Here is an 18,398-nt window from a genome sequence, read left to right as displayed (position 1 = left end):
ACCTATAAGTCATAGCCACTGATTTATTTTTTATGCTGAAGGCCTCGACGCTAGACATGCTGACTGATTTCACAATGCTGGCATTAAGGTGATGCACCATAATTGTTGTTTATAATACCCGTCGGTTTAATCACTTTCCCATCTCTGTCATTCAGATACTCCAGGCAACGCTTCAACCTTCATTCCATCTGTCTGCTGATAAACATTTTGGAGAGTCACCAAACTGATGCCTCGGGTAAACTGATGAAATACTCAAGCAAGGCATGGACTAATGCCTGTTTATTGGTTAGATATTGATTGTAAATTTTTATCTTAATGTTATGTGCTGTCTGATGTTCAGATAATTTATTTAGAGCCGTGCGACAATGCTAATATATCTCTAAACTAATATCCCTGACAGGGCCGTACCCAGGGTGTGAAAATTACTGAGGTCTGGGCGGTGTGTGTGTGTGTGGGGGGGCGGGTTAAGATTTTTCTAAAAACCCGCTGTTGCTAGTTGCATAAATGTAGGCTATTTTACTTGAGATCAACATTATTTGGGTGTGTATAAGGTGTGTGAGCTAGGCCTACATGCAGTTTCTTCAGTGATTTTGACTGGTCTCTTTCTCTGTTCTAGTGGTTTCCTGTGGGGTTGAACATTGTTAAATTAGACCTTATCATCAATATTGTTTCTAGTGTAATGTAGCGTAGGTGAAGAGAATGGCTGTAGTTATTATTAAAATACGGTCTCAGAGTACGAAGCATGATAATTAATGTTAGCTTACATATTTGTTAGCTGACTAGGCTATAACAATACGCTTGCTTGAGCCAAACGCTGTTGCGGGCTAACGTAACTAAATAAAGCAGGGCCTACTTAGCCTACATTTGAACATTTGGTTTTGAAATGTTTCATACTGTATACTTGTTTTTGATACTGTCGAGTTTGTTTTGTGTGTGTGCTGTGTGAAACGTTAGCTAATATGAATGACATATAGCCTACCCATGCCCATATTTAACATATTCCATGCTGTAGCCCGTACTCCGTTACTATTACTGAGCGTTTCTCACAGATCATGTATTTTCGATCAAATCAGCTTTTGTCTTGACGTATGTGGTATGGTGCCAGTTTACAAGCAATCCACCTGCTGCCCACATACCTCCAAAATTTGAACTGCTGTCAGTTTAAGTTCCGACAATACTAAGTATTGAGAGGGAGGGGCGGCGCACCCGCGAGACTCTCTCAACTCTCACACGCAACAGACTCTAACAAGTAACAAGTTGTAATTTACAAGCTGACAGTCGGATGAGAAATTCTCAACCGCACGAATTTTAATTCACCAATTTTATTTTGAAATCTGAAAAAGAAAACCGAGGTCCGGACCTCGGTGACCTCATAGCTGGTTACGGGCATGACCCAAGGATGTTGTCGAGGTCCGCTTCTCATGTGGGACCCGTACTTAAAGGACACTTAGAGTATAAAGAAGCTTTTACATCTAATGTGAGAATAAACGCGAATCACCCGGTGGCTAAAATCAACGGGTGGTAAACCTAAAGTCGATCTCCCCTTAGCGAATTTGGGTGGCTTTAGAGGCTTCACACCTCCCGGGCATTTAAATGCGTAAGTTATAGCACGATGTTGACAAAAAAACAAATCGAGTTTGACAACAACTTGCATCTCAATGGTGTCTGGGAAAGCATTGCAGAATCAACAAACGCCGGGACGTCCAATAAAGACCCCGAGGAGAAGGGAAGTCGACAAACAAGCTCACTTCGGATTATCTGAAGAACAAGCTGCAAAGCCTGTATTCAACCTGACTGATGCGTCTTGATTATCTAAACAAATCTGCAGGACATGAAAAATGTATTAGCTTACAGGCAAATAATAATGATAATAATGCTAACTATATTAATAATAATAATAATAATAATAATTTCTTATCAAGAAGGGAGACATACAAAGACAGCTGGAAACTTAAAACTGATGAAAACTCAGATATTTGATCATCCGCAAATTCATCAGGGAACAACTCACGAACCCGTTGCAAATGGCACTGAAATCAAATGAAATCGCAGTGGGAATGTACAGCAAAATATGAAATGTGTATTCCTTTGAACCAAGAAATTTGCACTCCTTTGAAAGCAACAGCCCTGCCACAATCACTTGAGCTAGGGAAAAAAAAAACTTTCCCAAAACTGATGGTCTCTCAAAGATTACCCTATCAGGTGCAAACCGCTGACAAGTTTCCACCCACCACCAACAAAAAAACCTCACTGTGCCCAAATCCTTAGCAGCAGATAGTTCACTGGCAGGCGTTACACCATCATCGGTGCTACAAGGATCCGTCGCAGCTTTGAATAAGGTTTTATACCAACACCGTTTGGATACGAGTCAAGTTTCAACCCAAGACGAGGCATTAATCGCTGCGTGTCTTTTTTGACAGGTTTGGTCGGTCTATACAACTGTTCTTTGAGCCTATTTACTGTGAACTCCGATGATTTTAAGATGATATATGCAAGGTGTACATTTAGATGTCCCCTGCAGCAACGGGCAGAATTGAGCTTCCTCTGATCTTTGGAGCAGCACTCTTGGGAGGACAGAGGAGCGCTCAGTGGAACAAGGGGCAAATTGAATCTTTCCGCGCGGCGCAAGTCAACGCCGCATACACCCTACGGAAGACCGCGGATTGAGGAGGTTTGGGGAGGCGGAAACTAATTCGTAGACTACATTTATTCCACTGGATGGATCTTTTTGAACAAGGAAGCACCTAATGTTGCTTACAGAGGCGCAGTTTTACTTTATCTATTTATCATCACTCTGGGATTCCAAAGCTCCTCCAGGATTCTTTGTATAAGAACACTGGCGGGGCTTTCTTCAGCGTTTCTCGGGTCTTCAAACTGTGGAAACAGGTGTATTCGACCAAGTCAAGATGTCTTTGCTACCTTCAAGGTTCATCTACGTGTAAGGATTCCATTTTTAATTCCTTTCGATTCCTAAGACTCGTACATTCTTGCCAATAGAAGTCGCTAAAAGCCAGCTTTCTGATGCCGACAAGGTACATATTTATTTTGTGTAATTACTCGTGATTTACCCCTCCTGTTCTCTCTCTTCCCCGTCCCTTCAGGTGTTTACACTTTCTGGTCCTCTACTTCCAGCTGCAGGTAAGCCTGTCAATACTTTCCATTTCGCGGTTATGCCGGGAGTAACGCTTTTTGTGAATACATTGTATTTTGTGAATACAGTCTTACATTGGTGACCTTATATTCTGAAATGTATAGGTAGACGGAAGAGATAATATTGTTAACATTGGCAAAAAGCCTGGCAAACACTTTAGGTAAACTGGGATTCTCATGGTATCTAGTGTTTCTATTGATTCATCATTGAAAATGAAATAAGATTTTAGATCCCGTTTTTTTGTATTCAGTTCTGTTAGTCTGACAATATTAGCCAACTTCACTTACTGCATAAAGGCAAACTATCAGTTTCACAACATGTTTTTTTATTTAATTTTTTTAATGTAGGGCGTATTAGGTTTACTCGAAAATCTTTCGTTTGTGCGTATGAGGCACAAGTAGCTTACAGGACATATTCATTTCTAGAGATTCGAGTTATCATATTTGTATCGTATTATTGTGTCTCTTTATCGTATTTTTTGTGTGATCTTTTAAATAAATGAAATAGCATTTTGAATATGCCAGTTTTGTAAGTTCATGTAGAGGATTTCTTGAGACATTACTAATATTATGATTCTGTTATTTTACAGTAACTTTATCTGAGAATATGTAGGCTATTTGTTCCGACAGGGCTGTGACCAATAACACGTATCCTAAAAGCCTGTTTGATTTCTCAAAAATCAGTTTTCATGTAACAGTATCTCAAGATGCCACATCATAAATGTATGGTAGTTTTGTTTTGAAATTAATATTATTTATTTAAGCTACTATATTATGTGTTTGGATTAATTGCATTCCTTATCAGAAAAGGTGTATGGAACATTCACAATTTACATAGATTATGAGCAGGAGCATTGGGTAACAATGAAAAAAATGAGTGTGTTTTTTATTTTATTTTAGATTGGTTTAAAGACCTGTTCACCAAATAATGCATCTCTAAAACCAAAACATGACACCAATGATAATATACTCATATTATGTACGTGCACAAGCTAACACCTTGGTGGCGGACTATTTTTTCATAGCAAATGGGTCAAGGCCATCTGATTATAAAACCTTGCATTAGTATCTCATAATAAAAGGGCCATCTACAAAGACACCCCTCAAATAACGAACAAAAGCCTTGATTTGAAGAAAATGAGACACAACTGGGTTATGTAACGCTATGTGCTCAGTTTGTTCCAAAGGAGTTGGCACAAACAACAGCGTAGTGTAGGCTGTCTGATTTCTCTCCCTTTTGTGCCCGTAATGACAATACTAGTGCTTTAATTGCAGCTTTCTGCGCGGTCAGATAGGCCATATAGATGAGTCTTTCTCCATGCCTAGTTGCTCTCATTCAGGTTTGGGATGGGGGCTTCGGTTGGGTGCTTTTGTTTATATTCTCATTAAACACATTTTTAAAAGATATCTGTTGTTTGGTTATAAAATGAACGGAGGAAAAAAAAAAAGATGTTCAGCATAATGCAAGCCTTCTCATTTGACTTTACAGACTGCTGTGCTGGCTTAGGCCTATCTGAGAGAGCATTGAGCTTCTTAGCAGGGATAGTGCCAATCGTTTGAAGTTTCAGTGATATCCATTTCGCTATGTTGTCTTTGAAGAACGACAGCTTGATAAAAAAAGGGGGAAAATGTTTCGCATGGCTTTAACCTCAGCTCTTTGCACAGGCTTGCCTTGTCCTTTTCTTGTTGAGATGCAACTGTCTACGACACACACCTCTGTGCTTGTTTAGAGATGGGGAGATTTCAGTACAAATCCCTCAGAAGTAAAGTTGTCTTTTTTTCCCTCCCTGTCTTCTATCACTCACTCTTGTGTGGGCTAAAGGCGAGCTGGGGAAATGGTCAGGATCTTGATATGATACTGCACAGAGAAACTGTCTGTGGCACGGTCTCTTGATATGATACTGCACAGAGAAACTGTCTGTGTTCGAATGTCTTGATATGATACTGCACAGAGAAACTGTGTGTGGCAGGGTGTCTTGATATGATACTGCACAGAGAAACTTTCAGTGGCAGGGTGTCTTGATATGATACTGCACAGAGAAACTGTCTGTTCGAATGTCTTGATATGATACTGCACAGAGAAACTGTGTGTGGCAGGGTGTCTTGATATGATACTGCACAGATAAACTGTCTGTGTTCGGGTGTCTTGATATGATACTGCACAGAGAAACTGTCTGTGTTCGAATGTCTTGATATGATACTGCACAGAGAAACTGTGTGTGGCACGGTGTCTTGATGTGATACTGCACAGAGAAACTGTCTGTGTTCGAATGTCTTGATATGATACTGCACAGAGAAACTGTGTGTGGCACGGTGTCTTGATATGATACTCCACAGAGAAACTGTCTGTGTTCGAATGTCTTGATATGATACTGCACAGAGAAACTGTGTGTGGCACGGTGTCTTGATATGATACTGCACAGAGAAACTGTCTGTGTTCGGGTCTCTTGATATGATACTGCACAGAGAAACTGTCTGTGTTCGGGTCTCTTGATATGATACTGCACAGAGAAACTGTCTGTGTTCGGGTCTCTTGATATGATACTGCACAGAGAAACTGTCTGTGTTCGGGTCTCTTGATATGATACTGCACAGAGAAACTGTCTGTGGCAGGGTGTCTGTCCCAGGGCTGTTGCTGATGGGTTGTTGATGATATGACTTTTGCCACCATCTGTGCAGTTTCTTAGACTAAGGAAAGTTGTTTTGCGCTCTCAATAATGTGCATAGTGTGTGTGTGTGTGTGTGTGTGTGTGTGTGTGTGACAATGCTGGGATAAGGACGTGATACATATGCATCTCTGTTCGAAGGCTAATCTGCATGGAGTGTGTGGTTCCTTGTCTACGGTACAGACATTGTTCCAGTGCTGTGTTTCAGTGCTGATGTACAGATAGATTTGTGTATCTATTAATCAACGTGATTGTCGAATAGATAACTTTTAATGGCTAACAACGTGTTTATTTGTTGCTTTAAGTGTCTATTTTATACTAGTTCTAAAGCCTTTTCTGACACCTTTTCTGTATGGAGTAATCTCATTAAACAGCTAATTTGTGGAAAAAGTGGAAGTACGTCATTTTCATTCTCATGTTAGTTTTTTTTTTCCTTCCACCATGAGCACATTTCCCCCTCTCATTCACTAAATGTCATTAATTTGCTGAGGTTAAAATAACACGCAGTTGAAGTATGTTATGTGTATATAATTAGCCAGCTGAGAGAACCCACATAAAAGGCCATTACTGTGTAATTACTGCTCGGTACAGCAAAGGGAACTGGAGATTGGCTCGAATTGAGATTCCAGGGGTTTGAAGGTATATGTTTTCTTCCCCATTCCTCCGTGCATGGCATGGATGGATGACAGACTTGTAGACATGCTTTGGGATGACTGGAGGTTTTTCTTTTCCATTTTTTTTTTTTTTCATTCTTGGGTCTCAGGTAGCTGGAAGCAGAGGGCCAATGAAGACAGACATCAGGAGAGAACTTTCTGAATGGGAATGTGTTATGCTGAAAGAATATGCTTCCACTAGCTTTGTGTGTGTGTGTGTGTGTGTGTGTGTGTGTGTGTGTGTGTGTGTGTGTGTGTATGTGTGATTTATGAGCCAGATTCTGTCCTCAGGCGGATATTTGTTTGATGATAGTGTAACAGGTCTGGATGCTTCAGGTGTATAATTGCTAGTGGCTTGCTGTTGGAAATGGAGTAGTGGTTTCACAACATGTCTCCTGGCACTCAGTACTCACCTGCCTGGGCTGGGAATAGCACACAAGAGAAACATGCCCAAATCATGCTTCGTCTCCCCCCATTGCAACCAGAGCCCTCGCACCAGCTCCAGGGGCTTTATCCTCATGCAGAGGACTCATCGCTTCAGTCGGAGATAGTTACGTAACCGTTAACTGTGCGGAATATGTTTTTAGATAAAGGGGGGGAAATTAGTGAATTTAAGAATTAGGTCACTTAAGACCCAGCCTTTGTTTCAGAATATTCACGCAGGATTTGTTCTTCTTCCTTCAGGAGTCTCAGCAGACGGCGCCGGACTTCCGGTTCATCATTGAGAACCACACGAAACACCCGGACGAGCTGAGCCGCAAGCAGACGCGCAGCTATCAGCTCTACAGTCGCACCACTGGCAAACACGTCCAGATCCTGGGCAAGAAGATCAATGCCAACGGAGACGACGGGAGCAAGTACGGTACGAGAGCATTGCTGTGTAACATGCATACTCTAGACACTTGCTCTGTCCCATAGTAACACTATGCAACAATTTGATACTTTTTGAGGTATAGTTTTATAGGCAACTAGTTTTGGTACCATCCTTAAATTCATTTTGATAGCATATGGCCATGTGAAGGACAGATAATCACCTGTGTCTTTCGCACTAGCCATCCAGGATATGCACTATGTAGTTCAATGTTTCCTGGCTGGAACACCTTGAAAAATGGAAGAAAAGCTAATCACAGCATGACATTGCCAGCTATACTGCCAAAAGTCGGCAAGCTTCTATCAGTGTCAACTGGGCTATTGGTGGTGTTTGCAAGGTTTTTGCATGCCTTTTAGGTAGTTAGCGTTCTAGTTTTGGAACAGAACTCCTGATTGCTGCTTTAACAATGCCTCCATTACATGCACTGAGGCAGCACAGAAACAAACGGCGCATGTGCCAGGGGGGATTTCCTTGTATCAGTTTAGAAGCGCTCACAGACTAAGGGAGGTACACTGCTGAGACTGATGCTTACTGTGCTGGACGTTCCCATTGAGGGGGAATGGCATTCTGGGACATGAGTGCGTATGAGTTAGTTGGGAACGCCATTCTGGGACATAATACGTATGAGTTAGTTTTTGTGCCTGCAGAGAGCAGCTGCTGTTGTTGTATCGCTGTTGTTCTTATTCAGTGGGGTGGGATCAGGGGAATAGTAAGGTTTTTGTAGCAGCAGTTGGTTTCATGCTACGCTAAGCTGTGTTGACTGTTAAGCGTGTGTATGCTTCCCGCCACACACGCCAGCTTGACTTGCAGTTACTCAGTGCAGCTGCATTTCTGTGACCAAGGTGTTGTACTGGTGTTGGATGAGCGACTTTTGGTATGCGCGGGGCATTGTTGCTATGCTCACTGAATGTTAGCGGGTGTGTGGGGCTAGTTTGGCGGGCTGATGTAGTGCTGGTTAAGCAGACAGTCAGTCAGTCAGTCAGTCGTTCATTCATTCATTCATTCATTCATTTATTCATTCATTCACTTGGAGGAGGGCATTTGGGCTGTTGATTTGTGTTTATGATTGTTTTGATGTTAGTACGTTTTTAAATATCCTGTATCCATTGGAGCCAGAATGGTCGGACCACTAGGGTTAGGTTGTTTGACCACCCCAGTTTGAATAATGTGCTTGTATGAACTACATGATATGATACTTTATAATCAGTTTGAAAGTCAGATGGTATCTGGAAACAGGTCATTTCCCCCACTTGTTTAGTGACGTCATGAAGAGAGGTCCTTTTGATTATTTTTGGCTTTATTGATGCTTAAAGAATAGAAAGGATTGCTCACCTAGAGTACTTCTTTTGATTGGGAAATGTATAAACTAAATGCTATCAGGTAAAACATCAGTATAGTTCCTCTACTTGTCGTTTAGCTGAGAGGTCAATTTGAATAATGCCGGGGCACTTTATCAGACTTAAATAAGAAAATGGCCTTTCTGAATGAATTGTGAATGGATTGATCTTCACGTTAAGCCAGAATGCTGACCTTTGCATTTTGGTCACTTTAGTAAGAATAATTATGGGAGACCTAAAACAGCCTCTGATGCAACTACTCAACTTATTATGGCCAAATACAGCAAAAGTAAGTCATAGAGAGTCTATTTTTTTCGGTGATAATTTGTTTGCTTTGCTTGTAACTCCACTGGAAAAGGTGAAACCCTGACTCCCTGTTGCCTGAAGGCCAGGCCTCAGCGTCAGGTTGGTGATGGTGTTGAGGTGACCTCTTACAGGTGTACTTTAGGGCACTCTGGATGCAACGAAATTGTGCAGAATGGCTCTACATAGAGTGCCACACCGAGTCTGGAGCCTTGCAGCTCTTTGACCCCCCCCCCACCTCTGACATTTGTATTCCTAACGACGCGGCTGCAATGCGCAGTCTTTGCATATGTTTCAGCTTTCATCTCCATGTTCTCCTCGCCAGAAAGAGGCATCGCCTCTCGCGTCCATTGACGGAGGCACTCTGCAGAAACTGGTTCTCCCACTCATTGCTCTGTGCCTGGTGTTTTTGAAGGGGACGATTTCAGTGACCCCCCTCCCCCCCACATACACCCCCACCCCCTCCACCTTCCCCTTCTCCTTTGAACCACGCTGAATAGCCCAGTGTGTTAAACAAATGGATCATCTTAACTTTTTGATTGAGTGAGCACAGACTGAAGGCAACTTGAAACCCAATCCCAAGGGATCTTAACCGCTCCGAGAAGCTTGGCAGATCCCTTCTCCTGAGCAGAGCAGGGAAACAAAGGTGTCCAAACAGGAGAAAAACGGAGAGAGTCAGATAGAGAGAGAGAAAAAGAGTGAGAGAGAGAGAGAGAGAGAGAGAGAGAGAGAGGGAGGGAGACTGTGAGAAAGAGGAGGCCACCTTCAACCATGCATCCCTGGTAGTGACCGACTTTGGAGCAGATATGATTCAGATCCGGGTCGATTCTAGCCAAACTGGGCCAGAACAGTGCCAGAACTGGGCCAGAACTGGGCCAGAACAGTGCCAGAATGAGTGAGGCATCTGGGACTGGGGCATCCCCTCTTTAAACATCAGCTTCAGACACCCCGCTGCTCAGCAGGCAGGCCTTCTCGGTGCGCTCTGTTCTCATTCATCTGCAGCTGTCCTCATCTTACCAGCTATGGTTTAACCCAGCTGTTTCTCACTGCTTCATCTGTATAAATAATTACACAGAGTGCCACTCTAATGGCTTTAAACACATTAACCGGGGCTCATTTTCTCTCTTGTATCACTGTGATGTTAGTCGGAGGAGGTGAGGAGATCATTACCATCCTCCGAGTCAGTGCATTACAGGAATGTCTCGCGAGCCATTTGTAAATGTGTTTTGTCTCATCTCATCTCGCAGCCCTTCTCGTCGTTGAGACGGAGACCTTTGGGAGCCGGATTCGAATACAGGGGAAGGAGAGTGGTTACTACATCTGCATGAACAAGAACGGCAAAATTATCGGAAAGGTACAAAGACCCTCCTTAATCTTGTGTGTCTGTGTGTGTTGTGTGTGTGTGTGTGCGTGCGCGTGTGTGTGTGTGCGTGTGTGTGTGCATGCGTGCGTGCGTGCATGTGTAGCCGTGCACAAAACGGAACAGCCTTTATAAGCCACTTGGCCAATGGCTGCAATACTTTCTCTCCATTTGAAAGAGGAGGGGGAAAAAATGCCGTTACGCAATCTTGTCTATTTGTTTGGCTTCCAATTCACCAATTACAGACTTATGTTCACTGCAATTATGAGGTCAATGCATAGAGGCCTCATTAGTACAGTCTAATGCTGCTCACAACTCTTTGACTGGGTTTTGTCCAGTCAAGTAGTCAGGTAGCTAATGGTAGCATCACTTTATCTGTAGCTAAGGTAGCCTGAGTTATAGTGCCAGAGACGAGACGCAGACCGATGTATTTATGCAAAACAAAGCAGACACTAATTGTAGGGTTGAGTACGTCACAGATGGCCAGACAACCACAAAAAAAGCACAAGGAAAAGATTGTTATGTTGATTTCTCGTCGTCATGTACTTCGTCAGCATCAGTCACTCAAGTCAAAACAGTATTTCCTTTCATATGGACTAGCCTTCCATAATATAATGTAAACAGCACTGTCCATACCGTGCAGTCTTCAGTGAGAGTGTGTGTGTGTGTGTGTGTGTGTGAGGGTACCCTCTTTAAATTGGGGGCTGTGTTTGGAAATAACACTGTGTGAGAAAATTGAACATTTCAGCTGGCTGGCCCTTGGTGAAAATAAATGTTTTGTTTCCATACAGTCGTGTTCACCACACCGCAAACACTTTTTGATACGGAAAGAAAAACACCCACTTTTTATTTCACCATGGGCAGTCACATTCCATCTCTCACTGGCTTGTTTGATACAGACTAAAAATACTAGCAGGGTCGAAATTTCAGGGCCCTTTTGGCACGAGGCAGTGTGTGCTGGGTCCTCGCTGATGCACAGTGTATACATAAGGCGGAATGAGGTCTCTAGCACTAAGGATTTGTGTTAACAGCACACACACAGGCTATTGCAAAAGTCATTGAAAGCCCCTTGGTAAAATTTCTAAGAATGCCAAAACAGCATGGACACCTTGAGCTCAGCTGTCAAGTGCAAGATTCATGACATCATTCCGATACACTTGCTTCAGTGGCCACATAGCTAGTAGATTCAAGGGGGATTCTAGAACAATTAGTCTTATTCCGTGGGCTTTATTCCGGCATTCTAGAACAATTAGTCTTATTCCGTGGGCTTTATTCCGGCATTTCTTGTTTACCTTTCTACAAGTTTTAAATCAAAGGAAGTCATTGCCTCATCCCCCATTACTTATTTTAAATGAGATGGGAGAACTTGTGCGATTGTGTTAATCAAAGTCTTGAAATGGGAGGTCAGGGGAGCAACAACAGGTGGTAACCGTCTAACATGCTGTTCTGCCCCCCCCCCCCCCCCCCCTCACAGCTTAACGGGTTGAACCAGGAGTGTGTCTTCGTGGAGGAGTTTCTGGAGAACAACTACACGGCTCTGGTCTCGGCCAAGTATAAAGGCTGGTACCTGGGCTTCAACAGGAAGGGTCGCCCCAAGAAGGGCTCGCGGACCACGCAGACGCAACAGGAAGTACATTTCATGAAACGCCCCCGCCAGGGCAAAGTGGACCCTCTAGAGGAGTTCCGTTTCACCCCGGTAACCAAACGGACGCGAAGGGCGAGGCGCTTAAAATTCAACCCCAAGACAAACTGACACCAGTGATAGTCACGCACGCACTGTTTCCAAGGAAATCTCTCTTGCCTTAAACAACTTAAAGACTATTGTTATAAAAAAAAAGATGGATATGGGAAAAATGATTTAAAAAAATCAAAGATGTTTTATTTTTATATTTCAGGAGCATTGAATATCTCCCAACAGTTGAATGTTTCTGGGTTGTTGTAATTGTTATAATATGACTGCATTGTTATTTATACTGGGTAAACTAAGGAGGACAACAAAACTCACTATCCCGTGCTTCCACAAGTTTACAGCAGAAGGCATCTTTTGAAACTTTGGGATGGACAAGAGTGGCAAGCACGAATACATGTGGTTCGGAAATCACACACACACACACACACACACACCACAAAAAACTGTTTGTTTAATTTCTGTTGGGTCAACAAGGATCCAATATTTTCCACTGGAAACTGGACACTACAGAGATGGAATTCAAGACCGATCACAGAAGCATGTGAGCCCCTCTCCTTAGGTAAAGGCATAGCTCTGAGTGCAATATTTTGAAGGCCCCCCCATCCTTCCACATCTCCACCTTCAACCCCCCCCCCCCCCACACACACACACTTGGACGGCCTCCTGGTCTCTTCTCTCCCCTCGCTCCCTCCCTCTCCGTGGGTATGTTCTACTGAGCAGGCTCTTCTTCGTGCAGACCCACAGTACATTCAGGATGGAATGCGCTGAATGTTCTGGGGACACTTTGATTTATCTCTCTGTTTGGTACAACCTCTGATTCGTCTGAGCGCAACATGCATTGGCCAGCCTGTTGTCAGTGGTGACTTTCGACACACACACACAAAAGGGATGGCTGGAGTTGAAATGACTGAAGAACTTAACGTGTAGATTTATCCTAACTTTGAACTGGCAGGTCTGGATGTGGTGGTCACACAAGGAAAGAGCTTAGTGTATCCCCCTTTCGTAACATCACAAACGGATGTCAGTGCACTATGCAACCGAACCGTCGTCCTGCTCCCGCCAAATTATCAACATTTTAACTTAATCACCTCCGTTTGGAGAAAACCCCTGACAACTACCCATTTTAAGCTGGCGGTCGACATCCTTCTAAATGTCTTTCCTAGTGTCTAAAGTAAGTGAGGCCTTTCAGGCTAGTCGGGTCATTTGTCTGGCCACCTATGCCCTGTAGATCAGTCTCTCTGAAAGATGCTAGAGACATTCCCTAGCCCTCTAAGCCGGTAGGACTGACACGCTAATCTACTGAGTTTTCAATCAGTGGTTTAAAAGGAACCAGAGCTGTGTGGGCTCGAGACTTCCATCACTTATAGTGAGGGTTTATCCCCTCTGACAGGGAGAGCTGTAGTCTGTATATTCGTCACCTGTCCCTTGGGCAGGATTTGTACAAGATGCTACTAACAACATGACACATTTATGAATTTTAAAAAATGTATGCAAAAAAATAATTTTATGACTATTATAAAATATTTATTGCCTTTCTCTGTAAATACAACTTGATGAATTTATTTGACCTCTGTTAATAAAAAATGAACTATATTTAAAACATGTGATGTGTCGGCCTAAGGCTCTGCTGTAGTGGCTGTCAGTGCGTTGAACAAAGCCCCTTATCAGGAATCTCTCCTCATCCGGAGGTGGATGTCAAACACATTTTTGTTGGATTCCTTTGGTCTGTGTAGAATATTTTATGGACAGGCCGTGAGCCGGCCCTTTAAGTTTATATCTTAATAGCACAGTCTCTGGAACACATATTTTTTAAGCGGCCAAGTTATGCACCTTTCATATACAAATCTGAGAGTGTGAACCTGTTCGCTCACGGTGCCAGTGGAGCTGCTCCTCGAAACTATGCGGAGTTGCAGCATCACCCTAGAAGCCGTCTTCCCATGAAATGGAAATACACTGATAGCAGTGAAGTGTTTATTATATCTTGACAAATCGGTGCGAACTACGAAAACATGACAAAAGCAACTTTGAGAGACTTTGCCTTTAAAAAACATCCTGTATTCACAACACAACAGGCACACTGTCTGTGTCGGTAAACATAGTTTGTCATCATACAAAAATGTATCTTAAACTGAAGGAGCCTTTTGTAATCACATATGAATATACTATGGTAATTTGTGAGTCACTGTGAGTTAGTGTAAAGAAAGTTAGCCTTTTCTGACATCTTATGTATGTTTTACAAAAAAGGAGAAACCAATACACACATTTGGAGATATGAACAATGATACTGATATGACCCCAAACTTGACATTGAAGAATGCAGCATACATATTTCACATTATAATGCATGTTTGAAACAGCTGAAACATATTTTAGTTGTGAACAAATAAACATAAATGGACAAGACGGCATAACTAATCCTGAATCAAGCCACCTGCTTGAGCTCTGCTGATATATCAACTAAAATGTCCAGGAGGGTGGTCCCTAGTCCTCAACACTTCTCCAGGGGGACTCTAACTAAATGGTGGAACAGATCGAACGTCTCTAGCAAGCTACCACCTGTGAGCTATTGGCTGTTCTACCGCATCCTCTTGGGGCCGAATGTACATTTGTGAACTTTGGCTGAGGGACCATTATCACATCTTCTGTTACAAAGGTTTCTTTTCTTTCTTCAAATCCTTTCTTTCCTTTTCTTTCCTTTCGTTTTTTTTTTTTTTCAAGAAACTGTTTAGAGTCTTCTTTTGGCAAACCTTTTTGAGACATTTTTCCCCTGACTGAAGAGAAAAAAAAAAGAGGGAGGGAGGAATGTGGAGTAGCATGTCTTATAATGTTGCGCGCCGGAATGGTGTTTACAGGAGCCGTCAGGCTGAAAGATGGCAGTTTTGAGGAAAAAATGTCTTTTGTTTAAGTTCCCACTGATGTTATCAGGACCCCTGCCTGCCTCGCCACCTACGGCGAGCAGAGATGAGTGGATGGCATCGGATTTAGATGTCTCTCGGCCGCTGACAGATTTCTCTCTGTCTTTCTCTCTGTGGAGTGTAAGAGTACCGTGTGATATGTGGCCCGGAGTCCTCCGCTAACACCGAGCCGGCGGCGTCCAAGTTCTCATCACTTAAAATAGACAGTGCTGAGAAAACGCTGTTTTTATACACAGCAGCCTGCCTCCATCGCTCTGTCTGCACAGAGAGAGAGAGAGAGAGAGAAAGAGAGAGAGAGAGAGAGAGAGAGAGAGAGACGAGCTTCAAGAGACAAGCTTCAAGAGACAAACTTATTTCTCTTTAAATGTTTTTTTTCCTATGCCAGGTAGTAAAGAAGAAGTACATAGGGGGAACTTTGTAGCTCCACTTTACAAGGCAGTTCATTATTTTGTTACTTATCAGTCTGCTATTCTTCAGTGCAATGTTAATACTGTTATTCACATGAAATAAATAATTAAATATACGGATTTTAAAAAATGTACTCAGACTCAAATCAGACTCGTAAACAAACCACTTAGCGTGAGACCTCACGACATGTAGCGAGTATGTAATGACAGTGGCCAAGCGTCTTCTAAACAAGTGCTGTGAAGTCCAGACATGCTGAAATTGAGGAACAGAGCAAATTTAGCATAGGCCTCCTGCCAGGCTTTTTTTCCTTTGACTTAACCTTTGATCAGTGGAGGATGTCCCTGGACTGGGCCCAGGAGCTCCGAACTCAACATCAAACCCCCTCTTCAGTGGCCTTCCTTTGAGGACGGTCCCTATGAACTCACCGCCCGAGACCCACCGCTTTTCACAGGGCAAAGAATCGCTTTGTGACTCCTAAAAGGGCACGGATACAAAAAATGAAAAAAAACTCTAGGTCCTCTCCTCTCCTCTCATTGTCTCAGGGTTCATGAAGATTGGCTTCATGTTTCAGAGGTAATGGTACGTGGATGTTTTCTGTCACCTCAGACTCGCAGAGCGGTCCCATACCCTGCTGGGAGAATTTTTTTTTATTCTGGTTTAATTTTAGAAGTAAACATAGAAATAGAGTTAGACTCAGGGGAGCCTGGTGGTCGCTGTCATTGTCAGGCAAACATCACTGCGAGGCGATGGTGGCGGCGGCTCACGAGGCAGACACATGTCAAGGGAGACAACCCAGAATGTTCTCTGCCAGTGCAACCCTCAGCAACCACATACTTAATAAAAAAGCCATGTCAACAGAATTTTTCGGTGGCCCACCGTTTGAAACATAGAACAACCTTTGTCTCCTTCAAATATAACTTCACTTTTCTTCTGGTCTGTGGGGGAAAACATGCGCAACCAAAATAATGGCTGACCTCTAATATAATCATGACTGTCACAGTTAGGTTGTTTTTGCAGCGTCCCACCAGACACCACAAGCTTTCGTCTCCCTGTTAAAAAATGAGACCGCGCTGGGCTCTGTCTCTCTCCCTTGAAAACCTACAGAGAGCGTTTTGTCAATCTCACCAGTTTTTACGAGTGTCCTTGCACACACAGCTGAGTAGTGTTTGCACAGGCTTATAAATATGCTTACATGCCATCCCTGAAGGCTCGGGCTTCACACAAGATGTTTGGCTTATTTTGATGGGAGAACACATCGTATATGCGCAGTTATTGTAGTTATTATTCCCGTTTAGCCAGGGTACCTTAAGCTGACCGCAGCCACCACACACCTCCGCGTGGGAAAACCAAACAGTTTTCACAGGATGACATTTTCCAGAACCCTTCATCTGTTTCAGTCGCGGTGACAGTGAAATGGAGAAAACCGGTTAAGTGGCACGTTGTCTGTGTTGATGAATTCATGTAAAGCAAACATTTTTTTTTAACTGACCCATTTCATCCAGACTTTGAAACTAATGTGGCTAATAGATTTAATAGTTTTCTCGTGTCTTGTGAGGGCAGTCAAGCAGCAGTCGCTTATCAGTTTTGTTCTGACATGGATGGAGAGTTCAAATTACATAAACTATTGTTGCTGTTTCTGTGAATGTCTAGGGAAGTGACCAGAGCAGTGAAGCCTTTCCTGGTTCTACTGGCCAGCACTTGAAGGGTTAACCCCTGTGGAGTCTGACAATGATCAGAATATCAATGGGGTTATTGGACCCACACTCTCAGTGAGGCAAAGAATTCTTAATAGATCAGCACGATACGTTGCAACCGTGGCTTCGAATATATTTTGCTACTATTTAAATCTGTAGGTAAAATACTAAATGAGAATTCAATTACACATTTATATCTGGGCATAGTGAAATTAATACATTTTGCAGAGTTTCCATGTTTTTTTATTTTTTTATTAAGGCTGATGATGATGCCAATGAGAGATTGGTATATTTCAACGCACAAATTTGATCTGCCGCATTGCAATGTAACCTGTAGTTTGTCTATGTGTATATAAGTTGACAATACTCAGTTTGTGTTTGTCTGTGTGGTCGTGGAAAAGAGAAAAAGTGTGTGTGTGTGTGGGGGGGGGGCAGAATGTGGGGGGCATAGGATGGGGGTGGCTGATGGGAGTGGAGAGTGGTTGGGGGGGGGGGGGGGGGGGTTACTCTGCCAATCCTGCTTTGAGCCTTCATGCGTATCTCTTAACAGCCTTGGCAGAACCTGCTGCCCCCCCTCTTCCTCTCTGGTCCCCCCTCCCTGTCGGAGAGGGCCTGCGGAGGGCCGCCTGGGGCCCGAAAGTCCCCCCCCCCCCCCCACAGAAGCAGCTGCCAGGTGACTCACCTCATTAGTTTTGCTCCTTTCACTCATTCTCTGGGCTCTTCTTTGTCTTGAGATATGAGATGAGCCTTTGTTGAGCTGCGTTTTGCCCTCTTTTCCTCCCCTGGGCAGGGCCCATAATTAGTGCTTTGCGCTAGGCGTATTTTCTCACAGAGCACCGACACAATTAATCAGCACTTTCCCACCAATGGCAAAAGCCTCTTGACTCTTTCAAGGCCAAAGTGGATTTCTTTGGCTCTCAAAAGTGGGATGCTTTCAGATTTTTTTTTTTTTCCAGCCCTAGAGTCAGCTGACATTAGTTTGTAGCCAGCAACACAGACAACCATCAAAATATTAGCACACTAATGGCTGATCTCAATCAAAACTATAAATATAAACAAAGCGCCGGGGTTTCAAACAAGCGACTCTTCTTCCCTCAACATTCGCTTCAATTTAAATATAGTTTTTTTTTAATGAACGATGGCAAGACGGGGCCTTTGCTCGTTTCCGTTGGTAACTTTTCAAATAGTATCAGCTGCTGTTGTGGTCAGTTGTGGTTGTTTACGTCCGTGGAGAAAAACATGTAGCTGTCCAGGTCGCTGGCGCTACTCCCCTTGTCTGTCCCCCTCTCGGACCCTCAATTAACATTTCAGCTTATTCATCTGTGAGAACCAGTCAGACAGCAGCAAGCGC

At 43.2% G+C, this 18,398-nt stretch overlaps 1 protein-coding gene across 1 annotated transcript in view; it reads left to right on the top strand.

The window, feature by feature from the left end:
- The window catches only part of fgf24 (fibroblast growth factor 24), a 14,209-nt gene extending 558 nt beyond the window's left edge, over positions 1-13,651 (top strand). The window contains exons 1-5 of the mRNA XM_012820153.3: positions 1-2,938; positions 3,102-3,138; positions 7,154-7,331; positions 10,228-10,334; positions 11,815-13,651. The exon at positions 1-2,938 is cut by the window's left edge and continues 558 nt beyond it. Coding sequence (XP_012675607.1) covers positions 2,907-2,938; positions 3,102-3,138; positions 7,154-7,331; positions 10,228-10,334; positions 11,815-12,093 — 633 coding nt within the window. The 5' untranslated portion in view covers positions 1-2,906 and the 3' untranslated portion in view covers positions 12,094-13,651. The remainder of the gene's footprint in view (positions 2,939-3,101; positions 3,139-7,153; positions 7,332-10,227; positions 10,335-11,814) is intronic.
- Positions 13,652-18,398: the final 4,747 nt, after the last annotated feature.

The sequence above is a fragment of the Clupea harengus genome, chromosome 6 (genome assembly GCF_900700415.2).
Source record: "Clupea harengus chromosome 6, Ch_v2.0.2, whole genome shotgun sequence".
Classification (NCBI taxonomy): Eukaryota; Metazoa; Chordata; class Actinopteri; order Clupeiformes; family Clupeidae; genus Clupea; species Clupea harengus.
The sequence above is the reverse complement of the archived record's forward strand: the minus strand, read 5'-3'. Positions and strand labels throughout refer to the sequence as shown.